The sequence below is a fragment of the Suncus etruscus genome, chromosome X, assembly GCF_024139225.1.
Source record: "Suncus etruscus isolate mSunEtr1 chromosome X, mSunEtr1.pri.cur, whole genome shotgun sequence".
NCBI classification, from domain to species: domain Eukaryota; kingdom Metazoa; phylum Chordata; class Mammalia; order Eulipotyphla; family Soricidae; genus Suncus; species Suncus etruscus.
Genome location: NC_064868.1, coordinates 31,341,860 through 31,359,082, shown reverse-complemented (window position 1 = coordinate 31,359,082; position 17,223 = coordinate 31,341,860). Strand labels below are relative to the sequence as shown.

The 17,223-nt window shown below is 36.2% G+C and overlaps 1 protein-coding gene across 1 annotated transcript in view; it reads left to right on the top strand.

Annotated features, from left to right (window-relative positions):
- The window catches only part of DMD (dystrophin), a 2,686,579-nt gene that overhangs the window by 999,942 nt on the left and 1,669,414 nt on the right, over positions 1-17,223 (top strand). The window contains exon 29 of the mRNA XM_049766737.1: positions 91-240. Within this exon, the coding sequence (XP_049622694.1) occupies positions 91-240 (150 nt within the window). The remainder of the gene's footprint in view (positions 1-90; positions 241-17,223) is intronic.

Here is a 17,223-nt window from a genome sequence, read left to right as displayed (position 1 = left end):
AATTGATCATATTTATATGCTGAGTACTTTATAGTAGCTCATTATATTAAGAACAAAATGATAAATGATATTGTTACATATGTGTTTCAGTCACTTGACCATTTGATGCAGCATTCAGATGATAACCCAAATCAGATTCGCGTATTGGCACAGACCCTGACAGATGGTGGAGTCATGGATGAACTCATTAACGAGGAGCTCGAGACATTTAATTCCCGTTGGCGAGACCTACATGAAGAGGTATGATGCTAAGAGCGAGAACTCTCTTTAAACTGATTTGCACAAATATTAGGCTTCTCCAGTCACAAGGGATTATTTGAAATATTACCTCACCTCCTAGGTTTGATAATTTGGCAAATGCTAGGTATGATTGTTTGCTTGTATAATATATTAATTTGTCTTACCAAACATTGCAAAGTACGTGAAAAGTCAACCTGATACTCCAAACTACATCTCTTAGACTAGAGATTTCTTCTCTGTACCCAAGATTGAACAGTATGTGTGGTATTTTTTTTAAAGTAAAAACGGATTTATCTGAGACCCTGAAGAAGGGGAAGGAGAAGATAAGAGAAAGAGAGACTAATGTGCCCAAGAGCACCAACATACATCCTAGCTTGAAAACATGAAAGTATAAAAGTACATATGCCAATAGCAAGATGTATGTAACATGGGTGGGGGCACCATATTCATGTGCAGCAACAAACATATACCAGTGTAGTTCTCAGCCTCCAAGAATCCCTCCTCTCTGGATCTCTCTCCTTTTCTCAATCCTATTTCAGTTGTTTTCTTTTCCCCTTTCTTATGAAGGAAACCAATATGGTTGTGACCCATGTGACATTTAGAGTTTTCTAAGCATAGTAGGTATAATAATTTCCAAGAAATATACATTATTATTTATTTTTAATAGAAGGTCCTTTGTATTTAAAATGGATCCAAAAGGCTCGATTTCCTCAGATCAAAACTGAACAAAAATAAAACCTCTCTCCTGCCCAGGACTGGGCTCAGATGCACAGGCCTGAAGCAGGGGTACTGCAAGTATTAAGAGACAAGACATAAATATTAAAGAAAAAACATGGGGTCAGAGGGAACACAGGCTCATAGACTGAGAACTCTGATGGTTCTCCATGTATATTTGCTGTTTAGAACCAGTAATTATTAGATGGACAACAACATCATTCTCTGGTTAAATGTCTAACTTAACCTATCCAGGATAGACATTTGCACATTTGAGGTCTTTAGTTCATCAGGGTAAATATCTTTGTAATGAACTCTTTTAAGGGAAATTATTGGGGAGAGGAGGCAGAGAAAGAGCAACTAAGAGGATCCCTGCCAGAAACCCTGTATCTCCTAGGCCAAGAGAATTCCCTCTATAATATCCCCAAGAGTTACTGTGCCTATGTGGTGGTGGGGAGCACAAAATAATCTTTTTACACACACACACACATTGATTTTTTGACTTCTTTATTTTGGTGTAGATATTGAAATTGATGTCTCCAATTTTATTTTTTCTTTCTCTTTCTTTTTGTACTCCGGCATGGTTTGATTTCAGGACCAAGACTATTGTGCAGTGCTTGTCTTTATTGCTGTAGTGTTCACTGGATATTTAATTTGATATTTCTTTCTGTATTGTTATGGTGTTTCAATTACCTTTTACATGTCCTCAAACTGAGGTTGAAAGCCTCTAGAAGGACTCCACCCATTTTCAACTTATTTGATTTTTTTACCCCATTCTATTGCTTTTTTTCCTTCAAACAAAACCACATAACTCAAACTATCTAGCTCCGCCTCTCAAATAGAGGGGGAAACAAGTGTGGGTACCAGGACCAAACAGATATATGATCACTAATAGTAAGCTAGACAAAGAGGGGACCATCTACTCTAGCAGCCCGGAGGGTGATGGTGGGGGATATGGGTTGCAGGAAGGGAACAGGGATGGGGGAAGGACAAATTTGGTGATGGGTATTCTCTGATTCAGTGTTAATATGTACCTAAAATACTACTGTGAAAGATATGTAAGCCAATATGATCAAAATAAAAATTTAAAAAATATGAAAAAATATGCACCTTGATATTGTAAGCTATGATATATAAATAAAATCCTCTAAAAGCTTTCAAAAAAAGAGGATCCCTGCCAAGCTAGCATTCTTCTTTGGGGACTGAAATGTCTTATAAAATACCCATCTTGTCCTCCTTTGTCTTGCTAGTCCCCAACAATCTCCCAATAAAAATGTTTCATACATGTTCCTAAATCAAGAATGAATTCTTGGGTCTAGATAAATAATATAGTGTGTAAGGTGCTTGTCTTGCATGTGGCTGACTCAAACATAAACCACAGCACCTTATATGGTTCCATGAGCCCTACCAGAAATGATCTCAGGGTGCATATTTTTTTTAAGTTAGGTTATTTATCGGGGGTTATACTCAGTGGTGTTCCAGGGTTACTTCTGCATCTGAGCTTAGAAATCAATTTTGCTGGGGACCATATGGGAATCCTGGGAATGAAACCCATGTTAACCAGGTGCAAAGTAAGCTTATTTCCTATACTAATTCCAGCCCATTTTGTTTTATTTATCAAGAAGTAAAAAAAAACTCAAAATAAAGTTTAGTGGGTTTTTGTTTTTCTCATCACTATTGTGGTTGTGATAGCTGTTCTTTGCATATTTTGAGTGCAGTGCTCACACACCTTTAGATGCAATTGTATACTAGGTCATAACTTGGATTTGGTTATGATCTGGTCACACTTTTAGTTGTGGTCCTTACAAACTCGATTACTGTGAGTGGAAATTAGCACACTCTTGTTGTGGTCGCCGGTGACAGTGCCACCAAGATCACAGATTGAACTTACAGCCTCACATCTGTGAGATAAATAATCAGCCAGTTGACATCTTGCAGCTCTCTGAAATCTATTTCCATTTGCCAAGTGTACCTATAACTTTCTATGAGACACATTTTGGGGGGAGAGTTGGATCACACCTGACTGCACTCAGGGGTTACTCCTGGCTCTATGCTCAGAAATTGCTCCTGGCAAGCTCGAGGGACCAAATGGGATGCCAGGATTTGAACTACTGTCCTTCTGCATGCAAGGCAAATGCCCTGACTCCATGCTATCTCTCCGGCACCTATGAGACATATTTTTAAGGTTAAGTGTTAACTAAGTGTTAACTAAGACAAAAGTCTATCCCTATGATATAAGGGCATTGGTATGATTAGCCAAATTATAATTTTTTCATAGAAGCAAAAAATATTCTCAGATGGAAACAATCTCTGGGAGATAGTACATGTGGAAAATCGGTGAATACCTGTGAGGCAGCCTAGGAAAGCCTTTTGGGCTAGCTTTCCTAGAGTAGACAAAGTGTGAGCTACATTCTAAAATTAATTGGTACTGGAAATTAGACTTGGGATAGCAATTCGTATGTAGTATACAGATACGTATTCATAAAGCTGTACCATAGAATCTTATATATCATAAACCAATGTTTCATTCTGGGAAAAACTTATACTATTAAAATTAAAATGAGAGATAACCAAATTGCAAAGTTATAGCAGGGCAATTTCAGTGGAAATGAGAGTGAGTGTAGATCTGCAGATATCCTAATAGGCTGCACTTTGGCTAGAGCATCCAGGCAAATATAGGTGAAGTTGAAGCTTACACTGATAAACTACATGTGAGCAGGATTGCTGAGGAAGATGCTTCCCAAACAGCCTGGTTTCTCTCCATCCTTACAGGGGAGACAGAGATTGTGGGAAGGAGAAGTGTGAGGGGCAGTCACAGTGCAGTGCTTCTGCAGACAGTGACCAAAAGGAAGATGGCTGCAATGAGACTAGAAGAGATTTTTTATTTGATGATTTGATGGCAAAGTTAGTTGTGATAGGTACAGAGAAAGTGAAAAATAGGGAAGAGCCCATGTGTTCTGGTTGAGGTAACTAAGTTTCTGCTATTTCCTATAAATAAGATTGAGTTGGCTAGGTCAAAATTCTATTTAAGGGGTCAGAGATAATAATGGAGTTAAAAGGACTTGCCTTGCATATGATCAATCCTAGTTTAATCCTGGGACTACATGTGGTACCTAGCACCATCAGAAATGCTCCCTGAGCACAGAGCTAGATGTAAGTCCTAGTCATAACTGAGTGTGGCTGGCAAACCAAGAAAATAGAAAATAGTCAAAGGTATTTTTGAATGTACAAGAGCACTTGTTGATTTTATCCTTATTTACCAGGGGGCATTTGCTTAAGAATGCTACAAACTCAAAGGAGATCCCAGCTTAACAAATATTGGTCAGGAACCCCTTCTGGAATTAATACCAGGTGGAGTAAGAGAAGGAGTGAAGATCATTAAGATGATTATGGCTCATTTTATCCCCTAATATTCACTTTGTGTGACTGGGATCTTTTCTACTTGAAGCTTTAAGGAAATTAGTCGGAAATCAATGTTTTAGCTTGTATTCACTATCTTATTGTTGAGTTCAAGAAAGTTGTATGCTTGTTCAGTAATTTCACTCTACATTTTGGTGTGCATATTTAACTCATGTGCATAAAATTCAGGTCCTCCTGGGCTGTTGAGGGTTATAGGACTGAGATATGTGGGAAGTAACCTAGCCTTGACTGCAAGAAATTTCTACCAGTGCTTCAGGGGAATTTTGATGTCTGGAGCTTTAATGCTTACGTGGTATTGGCAAATCTTTGCTCCTGGTCTGTTCCAGCCATAGGCCAGACCTAGAAAGATAGACCACTGCCAAATTTGTCTTCCTTCCTGATTATTTATCAGGACTTATGTCACTTTCAAACTATAGACATTATGAGATCACTGTGAATATTCCCAGAGAAAGAAAATCATGGGGTGAATTTAGGGACTGTACCCAAAGCAAGTTTTAGGATGAGAAAATCGTGGCTAGATGATAGAAGAGGTGAAATGAAATTGGAGTGAAAATTAAGGTGTTTAATAGTTTTATAAAAAGGAGTCATGAAAAAATTATCCAGAATGATTAAATAGGCCATCTAATAAGATTAAAAGAGAATCGGGTCTAATTCACCTTGCTTAGGACCTTGACTGCAGCATACTGGTCTCTTTTTCTTTACAGGAGACTTTAGCAAGGAAGGGGGTGAACTCTCCACTCTGCTAGCTGCAGAGAGAAGGAAGGGAGGAGAGGGGAACATAATAACAGGAAAGGTTTACAGGGAAACCTTTATTGTACCAGTTGCAGAAAAGCCCATTCATGTTTCTGAATTGCAAAGAATGGAGTTGTATTAGTGAATCTTCTCTGACTAGGTCCCAAAGAGAAGTTGGTAATGCTAGGGTCATTTCTGATGCTGACAGAAAGCCTCCTGGAATTCTCAGTCTTGCTACTGAGTCTTCTCTTTGTCAGTGTAAAAGGCTTGGGATCAAAGGGGTGGAGTGTGGGATCCAAACAGACACTTAATGCTTCACTTGTCCTATATAATGCAAGTGATAAGTGACTCAAAGGTTATGTACATTAGGATTCTGAATGTGCTTTATTTACAGTAGGAGTTTTGTGTTTATAATTCAACTATAAATAACTTTGAAAGTCACAATCTTTAAATTAAAATATTTAGCTCAGGCAAGAAATGAAAAATCACAAGGTTAGATGCACTTTGGGTAAACAGCAACAAGACCCAGATTCTCATCTTTAACAATATTCCCTGGCAGCAGACCCCTCTCAAATCTGATTTTAATATCTGCCTAATGTCCTTGATATTCTGGAAAACCTTTTGACAGGCAGGAAGGAATTATGTTTTTACTATTTTAAAGGTATTTGGAGTGGACTGTAGTATTTCCCCAAAATAAATAAAAATTCAAGGACAAAACAGATTTTGTTGGAGCTCCAATTTTTCTACATCCAAACTGACTTGTTAAGCTTCTCGGAGTATTGAATTAGAAATCATTGCTTAAAATCATCTCTCTATTAGCCATGTACAGACAGGTCATAGAAATGACATGGAGGCTTGAAATAAAGTTTCAGAACAAGTGTATTTGTGTGTTGAATCTTCCTAGAAAATCAAAGAAACACAATTTAAAACTCTTGGTGCTGACATATTTTTCTTAGAAACTTCGGTGAGCTATTCTCAAATGCACTTTATATTGCATCAAAATACCACTCTCATTTTGTTTGTTTTTGCTCAGGACTTACTCTTGGCTCTGTGCTCTGAGATCACTCCTAGCAGGACTCTGGGGACTGTCATGGGTGGTGCCAGGGACCAATGTTGGAACCGGTGCCTTCAAGACATGTGCCCAAACCACTGTACTATCTCTTTGGCCCATAAAAATGTCTGTTTAAATAAATATTCACTAGGAAAAATCCAAATATTTAGCGAATACATTATTAGTTATTTCACTATTATGTTTTACTTTGGCCTGTTTATACCCTGATGAATAGGCAAGTCTTAGTGACTTGGTTTATAGTTTTAATTCAGAATATACTCTTTAAAGCTGTGAAAACTTATTATACACTAGCAATACAGAATTGGAAAAGGAGTTAATTGCTTCTAGGGAGTTGTTTACATTAGTGCACCAAGTACACTTTGTTTTAGTGATCAGAACTACTCTTTGATTACTGTCTATACTCTTGCATAATCATAGTGAGTACTTATAGGGCTTTCAGGTTTAACTCAAATTTATTTATTATTTTACTCAAAATTTACTATTGCCTCTGCTTAATTGGCTCATTTGGTTAACAGGTAGTTTTCCTTTCCATTTTGAGATGAATATTATTCCTTCTCAGTCTCCTGCATTTTATTATAATAATAACAATAAATAGTATATACTTTTAATTTTTTCCACATGAAAATAAATGTATTTATCTATCCCTGCACTTAATGGGATTGACATGTGTTCAAATACACATATGCACTGCTCAGGCAGATTGCTTTGAGGGTTACACATCAAACTAGTAAATAATAATAATAATAATAATTTGTTGAATGTGTACTAGATGCCTAGAACTTGTGGCAATATGTTCCCAGCAGTCTTTTCTATATGGCTTGAGACCTCTATACAGACAGTATCAGTTGTCACCCATGCTGAAAGGAACGCTTGAACATACTACCCAAGGTCATATATCCATGGAGTTGAGTGGGATGTGCCAGTTATCAACTCCTTACCTTTCAACATTGATCTGTTTATGATACTGGAGCATTTCTTTTTGCCAGCTGGCATGATGCTAACTGAGCCTTGTCAGCAGAGAGTGCTGGAATGACAATGGGGGAGGTAAAGGCCAATAATTTTCTTGATTGTTTTTGTTGGCTAAAGAAAAAACGTGTTTTTTTCCATTAGAGATACAAATGCCCTTGCTCTTGAAGATGAGCCTTAGCCCATTTTCTTCACAATTAAATGCTTATGTCAGACATTTGTGGGTTTTTTTTATTGCTACCTAATGTTTCTTATAGCTATAATTATGCAGAGCAAAGGTAACACTCAATTGCCTGTTAAATCAATCACACAGTCTGAGTTTTTACTCCCTATGAATATTTAAAAGAGATATGTTAGATATCCCCTTTCTAATTTCAGAGTGCGTTTGCATTCAGATAAGTCAGAAAATATTTCCATTGCTTTAAAAGACATCTTTCATTCTTCATTAAAAGGCACTGCACTTTATACTCAGAGCAATGGTTTGAGAATTGGCTACAAACATGCAAATAGCTCCCAAATCATACCAAATTCTCTACTTTTTTTTTAAAACAACAGAATAACAAAGCTGCATATGAGATGCTGTAAGACACATAATTCTAGCAGTCTTGACAATCCTTAAAAGGCACAATATAACCATCATCCAGCATGTATTTTTACTTAAATTGCACCAAAGTCCTTACTGTATAAAGTCTTTTTATACCCATTTTGAAGGAAAGAAAATATTTCATAGGCTGCCAATCTCACAAAAAAGAAAAACTTTCTAGCACCTAAAACCAAATCTTCTGAGCCTAAAGTTGAGAGGCAGGGCAGTTTAAGTAAATTCGCTCCAGGTGGTGACCCTTTGCTTTCATTTGAAAGAAATTGCCTGGCAAAAGCAAATATTGTCATTAACGACTTCGACATGACTTTTAGTTCCACCTTTTTTTTTTTTTTTTTTTTTTTTTGGTTTTTGGGTCACACCCGTTTGACGCTCAGGGGTTACTCCTGGCTATGTGCTCAGAAATCGCCCCTGGCTTGGGGGGACCATATGGGACGCCGGGGGATCGAACCGCGGTCCGTTCCTTGGCTAGCGCTTGTAAGGCAGACACCTTACCTCTAGCGCCACCTTCCCGGCCCCAGTTCCACCTTTTTTTTAAAGAAGGCTTACAACATGAGCTTGAAATATTAAGTACCAAATAATTTTTCTTTTTTTGGGGGGGGGTGTAATACACTGTTTAGTGCTCTGGAGCAACTCCTGTTGGTGCTGGGGGACCATGGTTCCAGGGATCCCAGGGTTGCTTCTGCAACCAAAGCAAAATTTTAAGATAGCATCCAGGTCCAAGGAATATCTCATTTAGAAGCAGTTAATATATCAAATATCGAAAATGTGTATATGGCAATCCCTAATTTTATCATTTCCCCTTCATTAGTAATAATCGTGTACTTCCGTTTTATTAATGCTCTCAGGTTTGTCCTTTTCAAAGTTGCCTATACTCATATGTTACATGGTATGTATCTTACCTGACATGAAATAACAAGTGAAAGAAAAAAAAGACAAAACTTAAATTGGCTAATTCCAGGCTGCCAGTGCCATTCACAACAGGCATATTGTGAGCTGCATTAATTTATAGTAATTAGTACTTTGGATGGCTTATGTGATGTAACAAGTTTTTACATGTTGATAAGAGCTAACTTTCCATTTCCAGGATGTGGCTGAATCAGAAGTGGATTCTAGACCAGTGGCTTTCAGTGTTTTTCTACCTCATAGACCTGTGGTTTAAAGCCAATATTCTAAAATGCCTTCTGCAAATATCAAGAGGCTAGGACATTCCCAAAGAATAAACTTTCTTGTCTTCTCCTTGGCACTGATGTGGGAATAGGCTGTTTAAAAATAGGACAAGGAAAGTAATTGAGTGGAGGATAAAGATCAATGTAAAATAATGGGAGACTGGGGCCAACAGGACTCAGGTGCATTGGCAAGATTAAGAAAAGACAGAACTAAATATCCAAGCCATGGAGTCAATAGTGAAATTATGAGACCCAAAGTCTGACAAACAGACTTAAGAATGGGCCTATTTAGATGGCAGACTGGGGCAAGGTGGTGGGATAAGTGCTGAAACATTGTGTAAAAGTCAACTATAAACAACTCTAAATCACAATGATTTAAATTGGTGGTGGGAATGTTGCACTGGTGAAGGGGGGTGTTCTGTTTATGGCTGAAACCCAGCTACAATAATACTTGTAATCATGGTGCTTAAAGATTTTTATAAAAAAAAAATAAATTAAAAAATAAGAAAAAAGTAGGACAAAAACTGTCTGAAACTAAGGACATGGTGATAAGGTAATGGAATACTGACCTATTTTGTTATACTTACGTCACTGTCAAGTCAGACTTGGGGAAAATTAACCTATTTGGTGAGAAGAAAAATCTGAGCCTTGGGTTCAAGTAGATTGGAAGCTAAAACTTTTTGTTTTTATGTTTGTATTTGAGTCACACCTGGCAGTGCACAGAGCTTGCTCCTAGGTTTCATACTTGATTATTCTTGGCAGTGCTTAGGGAATCGTATGTGGTGCTTGAATTGAACTGCAGTTGGCAGCATGTAAGGCAGTTGTTGTACTATCTCTTTGGGGAGTATTCTATTTTAATGATGTTAATCCTGCCAATCCATGAGCAGGATATGTGTTTCCATTTCCGCGTGTCCTCTCTTATTTCTTGAAAAAGGTTTTATAGGTCCTTCACATTTTTATAGGTCCTTCACATCTTTAGTCAAGTTGACTCCAAGATATTTGAGCTTGTGTGACACTAATGTGAATGGGGTTGTTTTCTTAATGTCTATTTCTTCTCTATTATTATTTGTGTATAAAAAGGCCATTGATTTTTGTGTTTTAATTTTGTAGCCTGCCACATTGCTATATGATTCTATTGTTTTTAGAAGCTTTTTGGTAGAGTCTTTAGGGTTTTCTAAATATAGTATCATGTCATCTGCAAACAGTGAGAGCTTGACTTCTTTTCCTATCTGGATGCTGTTGATACCTTTTTCTACTCTTAACACAATATCTAAAGAGATAAACAGGGAGTTAAATCTCTTGCTTTACCTGTTGTTGAACCTGGTTTTAAGTCTAGAACTATATGTGATCACTTGAGCAATACTAGGTGTGATTCCTTAAAGCAGAGCCAGGAATAAAAATAAATATCTAAATGAAGAAATAAGTATCACTTACATTCTTATGATTTTTTTCAAAACTCTAGTAGAGACCCTTCCTACACTCCAAAACCACATGTCCATTCTCTGTTAGAATTAAGATCTTAACCAAATTTAAGTTTCTCACCAATTTTCCTCCTTCTTGTTTAATGCCAACTCATTAATTCTTTGTGTTTCATAGAGTAGCCAGGTGCCTTACCTTTAGCTTTGACTTCTCTCTCTCTCTTTGCTAGCCTATAATCTAGTATGTGGTAAAGTTGTCTCAGCAGATATAATTCTAACCTGGGAGATTATAAAATATACTGTGCTACCCATCTTTATTTCTTTAACTAGGTTGCTGTAACCTCACATTCTGTCTTTATATACTGTGTCCTAAGGGAAAATGTATACTATATTGGCTCCTTCTGTATATCAACCATAAGAGTTGATAGTAATACTATATTCAGAGAATTATATTTACACATATATCTGAAAACATATACTTATATCTGAACAGAATTTACTTGTAACATATATAAGAAAGACTCCCACATATCAGTTATTTATTCTAATATCAAGTTACAGGTATATTATTTACCAAAAGATTAGTAGTATGAAAATATCAGGTCTATAGATTTACTGATCAGATACTTCTTGGGAGCTAAAATTTTGATACATCCAAATTTAACAGGAAGTAAATATGGCAACTTAACTACTTAAATACTAAATGAAGATTAGAGGGCAGGTAGAAGGGTTCAGGTGCTGAGTGGTGTACATCTAGCTGACCATGGTTTCAACTGTGGCAATACATGGTCCTCTAAACTATGCCAAGAGTGACCCCGAAGCACTAACTAGCAATAGCCTTGTTGAGGACTACCACGTGTGGCCACAAACTCCAGAAATAGTAAACTTAAAAAGTGTTAAATGGAGGAAAAGTATATATTTTCCAAATTCCAGATTTTTCTCTTACATGCTAGAGTGTAACTTAGACACAGCCAGCTTCTAATATTTCACTTCCCTCTTGGCATATAAATATACATAACATTTTAATTTTATATTTAAAGAAATCTCTCAAATTCCTTGGGGTTCTTATTTCAACCTTATAGCTGTTGGCCAGTTCCCCAAAATTATTGTAATCAGAGTCAGCTACTTAATTTTCATGTCGCTGTAGAAAGCAAGTGTGCAGGCTTCTTGTTCTAACACTTAGGATTTCAGAGCAGTGGCTCAACAGAGCGTCAAGGCAAATGTGGGCCTTTCTGAGCATTAAGTGCCACCTGGCTGTGCTGCAGTGGGCCCTGCCTGTCACCTTCTGCAGTTGTGTCATTGATTTGGTTAATTCACTATATGCTGCTTTTTAATGTTTTATAAATTACCAAATTTAGACTCATTTCTGTCTGGTTTCAAAAACATTTCACTGATTTATAGGGAGGGAGATAGACAGAATTATCTCACGCATTTGTGGGAATATAAGAAAAATAAAAGATAGTATGGTAATAATATCCAGAGACAGTAGAAATGAGGTCCAGGAGGACAAGTCCATGGTAGGAAATCTTCAAGAAAGAGCAGAGAGTAAGTACAATTTAGAGACAGGCCCACCATGACAGTGATAGTTGGAAATGATCATTCTGGACAAGAACTGGGTATGGAAAGAGGATAAAGTGATATGCATGGTGCCCCTTCATTAACAATAATGCAAACCACAGTGTTCAAATGGGAAATAAAAGGAAAGAGTGAAAGAACTAGAATTAAAATGACTGTCCCAGAGGCAGATGGAGGTGTGAGGGTGGGAAGGAAACTGGTGGGAAATTTCTATGGCTGAAACTCAATCATAAACAAATTTTTAACCTTGTTGCTTAAATAAAGTGATTATAAGAAAAAAATAAACAAATTGAAGTAGGTTAAAAAACTCACTGGAAATAATTCACTAGTAGTACCTGTTCTTCTATTCCAAATTTTGGGAATTGTTTCACTTATGCTTTATTAGCATTATCATTGGCATGCTGTTGTGTTGATGCTTATTTAGTCTTGGGGTGCAATGTAATCAGACCTCGTCCACCAATAAAGTAAACACTGAACCCCCATAACCCCAGCAATCTTGGTAATTCCAGGCCTGTCATCAGGCTAAGGCTTTTTTTACATGGGGCAGTGCCAATTTGTTTGCTTTCTGTACCCACATATGAGTGATAGTTTATCATATTTATTTTTCTCCTTCTGACATATATAACATAGCACAATACCTTCAAGTGCTTCCAACATGTAGCAAAGGGCAATGATTTCTCCTTTTACATGAGTATTATTTCATTGTGTGGATGCCACTGATTCTTTTCCTCCATTTCTCTCTTATTGAATAGTTGTATTGTTACTAATTTGAACAACTGTACATAGTGCTGAAATAAACATGGCTATACACATATTTTTGAATTCCTGCATTTGTGTCATTCTGTTAATCCTTAGTAATAATGGACTTGCTGGATGAGAGAAGGTTATATAGAGATAGAAATTTAACTGCTGTATTTCTATGCATGAAAGGCATGTTCTACTGGACTTATAATTCTATACTGAATTTTATTTGAGATACTAATGTAATGTTTCCTATAGAGACTGAACAAGTTTACATTTATTTTTTAATATTTTGTTGAAATCATTGTGATTTACAAAGTTTTTCCTAGTTGGGTTTCAGACATACAAAAAATCAGGGTCAATCCACCACCATTATCAACCTCCCAACACCAGTGTTAGCAGCATACACAGCAAGGATTGAATTCCCATTTTTCCAATATCCTTAACAGCACATGTTATACTTCAATGTCCCTTGATTTGCATTTCCCTGATAAACAGTGCTGATGAGCATCTTTTTCATGTGTCTTATGACTACCTGCAATATTTGCATGGGAATGTTTGTTTTTCTTCTTGAGTTCTATGAGTGTTTGGAATATCTTGGTTATTAGCTCCTTGCCAGGTGCATGGTACGAAAATATTTTTTTCATTCCGAAACATGTTTTGAGAACCTTTTTTTTTTACTGGTAGCTTCTTTTGAAATACAGAGAATTTTAACATGACGTCATTGCATGCCTTTATTTTTTCCCTTTCCTTCAATTTTACCAGGGGATCCACTGAAGCTAATATAAAGAGAATTTTGTCTGTCTCTATTTCTGCATATTTTATGGATTTGTGGCTGATGGCTAAGTTTCATTTTTTAGGAATTAAATCGTTAGTATTATGTGAGTTGAACCACTTTCCTTCTTTGCATGTGTGTATCTTGCTCCCAGTTCTAATTAGTGAAGTGACTTCCTCTATTTTATGTTCTTGGATCCTTCATTATCAAAAAATTGTCCAGAAATCTGAGATTACTGTTTCTGGGCTGTCTCTTCTTTTCCATTACTCTAAATATCTGCTTTAACGCTAAGCAATAGTTAGCTTTAAAGAAAGATTGATATTTGTTCCATTTCATTTATTTTTTCTTGGGGAAACACCTGGCTGTGCTCAGGGATTTCTCTTGGCACTGTACTGAGGGGCCACTCTTAACAGTGCTTGAGAAACATAGGTGATACCAGGGATTTAACCTAGATCAGCTTCATGCAAGGTAAGATCCTCTCCTCTACTATCTCTCCAGCCCCAAGGTCGGAATTTTAACACATTCTGTAATGTGTTAATAATGATATAGCTTCTAGGATTACATGGTTTTCTTGTTTTGCACTGATATTTTATTTATTTACATTGTATAGAAGGATATTGGATATTATGAATCTTTCCTAGGATAATACTTTGTGATAAAATTTTATAAAAACAGTTCTACTTTAAGCTGACTGTTAAACCAAGTATCTGTGTTCAAGGTTACTTTATTTCTAAAGTGAATGATGGACACAACAATTGTATCTCAGAATAACTTTAATTGAATCACTGAACAAGGAACCTTGCATTTTGATAGAGTAAAGCTCACTGTGTGATATTTATGCACAGTTAAAGATATCAGTATTCCAACATATTAAAATGCAAGAAATATAAGACATGGACCAAAGAGAGAATTTAGGGGTTAAAACACTTGCTTCCTGGGCCTGAGTGATAATATTGAGGTTAAGGCTCTTGCCTTGCACATAGCCAACTCTGATTCACACACTATATGATCTCCCTGCCTCCCACCAGAAATAAACTTTGAGCACATCCAGATATGGCTTGAACTATCTAGTTCTGCCTCTCAAATGGAGGGGGATATAAGGGAGGGTATCAGGAACAAACAGATATATGATCACTAAGTAGTAAGCGAGATACAGAAGGGTCCACTAATTCTAGCAGCCCAGGGAGTGAGGGCGGGGGATATGGGATGCAGGATGGGAACAGAGGTGGAGGGAGGATTCAATGTGAATATGTACCTATAATACTACTGTGAAAGATATGTAAGCCAATATGGTCAAAATATATATATATATATATATATATATATATATATATATAAATTCCTTTACAAAAATGTTGTACAAAATTTTACATAAAAGAAAACTCCAACTCCTCGGGGCTTGAGCAGTTTATATCTGTAGGCCATCACTTTGAATCCCTAGCCAGACTAAGAATCAGTTGGAAATTCCCTCCCCCAAAAGAAAAATAATCAAAACTGTATGTGCTATTAGTTTCTTTAATTAAAAAGTAACCCGGGATGATCCCTGGCATCACATATGGTTTTCTGGGCCCACCGGAAGTGATTGTTGAGCGAACAGCCAGGACTGAGGGCTGTAGATCACTGGTGTGTCTCCAAAATAAACAAACAAAAAATGAACAATTAGAAAACAGTTTGTTTCCATATCCAAATAAATTTTCTGAAGCTTCTTAAGTTATCTGGAAAAGATTTTTCATACCATCAGTGTTGTGATTTACCTTCATAAAATTTTAACATATCTTGTATTTTAAATTTTATTTATGTTTATTATAAAGCTACAGGAGCTGAAATTATATGCTACCTCCAGGAAGAAAAGCTGTTGGTAGCTGTATTTTTGTGATAGTATTTTCCAGTTTTTATATAGTCCTAACTTTATTTCTCTGTAAATTTTCATTTGAATAACTGGGAGATTTTATATTTAATGAATCTTTAACATACTTATAGTTTTGGAATCAAAAGTTTACAAATACGTTTTAAAATACTTACAATAAAATACTTTTCTCAAGGTAAATCCTAATTATTATTTCCTTACTAAGCCAGTTTTGGCTTTCTGTTCTTAAATGTACATTATATTTTATTTCTGCCCTTTTATTTTCTGTAGTACCAATATGAATGTTTTATACTAACAGTCTTGCCATGTACCATTCTAGGATCATTATAATTGATTTGTTTTTCCGGCTACTTTATATTTTGTGCCTGAATTCAAATGTTCTAATTGTCAGGCAAAGCTATTTTAAATTTTTTTTTTGCCTTTTAAGAAATAAATAGTAGAGGGAACATTAAAAGAATACTTGTTTCTGAAGTTTCTTGTATCTCACAGACATTTCTCTATGTGACAAAGAATACAATTATTTTTGTTGTTTTGGGGCAACAACTGGGAGTGCTCAGGGCTTACTCTTAGCTCTGACTTAGGGATTTTAATTGGCTCAGTTATGGGGACCCTTTGTGATGCTGGGCATCAAAATATGTAGACTGCATGCCAAGTGAGTACCTTACCCCCTGAACTGTCTCTTCTGGCTCAGAGAATACAGTTGTTTGTCATGTTTATAAAGGACTTTCTTTTTTAAATTTTTAGTCACTTTTGTTGATGCTCAGAAGTTAATCCTGGCCTTGCTCTCTGAGAAGGTTTTATGTGAGTGCTCATGGAACTACATGGCATATTGGTGATTGAACCAAGGTTGGCCACAAACAAGGCAGCACGCTAAACACTGTACTATTGCTCCAGCTCCTCATAATGTATTTTTATGTCATAGAATATACATACCCATTAGTAAGTTTTTGTTAAAAGAAACAGAAAAGTTGGAAAATGACTACTCCTGCCTTACCACATATACATTTTCCTGATTTTCTTTGAGAAATATAAAATATAGTGGTCCATTGTTCTTTCCATTTTGTTGTGAACCTAGCTAATTGTACATTTTCCTAATATTTAGATTATCTTTCTAATTTTAGTCTAGATAATTCTTACAAAAATTAGATAGTATTTAGAATCATATATGAAAGTAGTATATAAATTTTGGTCTATATATTTTACCTCTGTATAAACTTGTATTCCTTATTTAGTGAAATTTTATTGTACATATATATACATATATATATATATATATATATTTTGAAACATTTATCTAGGTTTTGATGGTTATTGATGTTTGAGAATTCTTTCTTGACTTTTACCTGAGTAGGAATTGTTTTGTGCACCCCCTTTGGTAATTTGCTCTAGCTCTTGTCATCATTCACTGAATGGCTGTTAATTCTCAACTTTTCTCTGTCCCTCCCCTGTTCACTGGAGTAAGAACTTTGTTCGCCATGTGAGACACTCCTTTTCAAAGCCTGAACAATTAAATCAAGCAGGAGTCTCTTTCACCATTCCAGTTTCTTTTTGGAGGAGAACAAACACTTGTAAAAACCTAGAGAAAAACCCTGATAGCATGTAAAGTGCTAGAACTTTTCTCCTTTTCACTCATTCTGGATCAGTCTATCTGGACCAAGCATTATTCCTTGTGGGACCATCTAGTGAGCATTACATAGCCCACCTGATGGTGGACAGGATAATCTCCAATTTGCTGTAGACACATAGATTACTTTATTGCATTTTGCTTTATTACACATTTCATATATATTGTATACACACCATTAAAATTATAGTTAGCTTCAGGATAAAATAACAGTTTGTATTTTTTTAGCCATAAACATTGCTTTTATATGTCCAGGAAAACTAGCCAATCCTTGCCATGCAGTTGTTTACTACAGACTTTATTGTGTTGGTG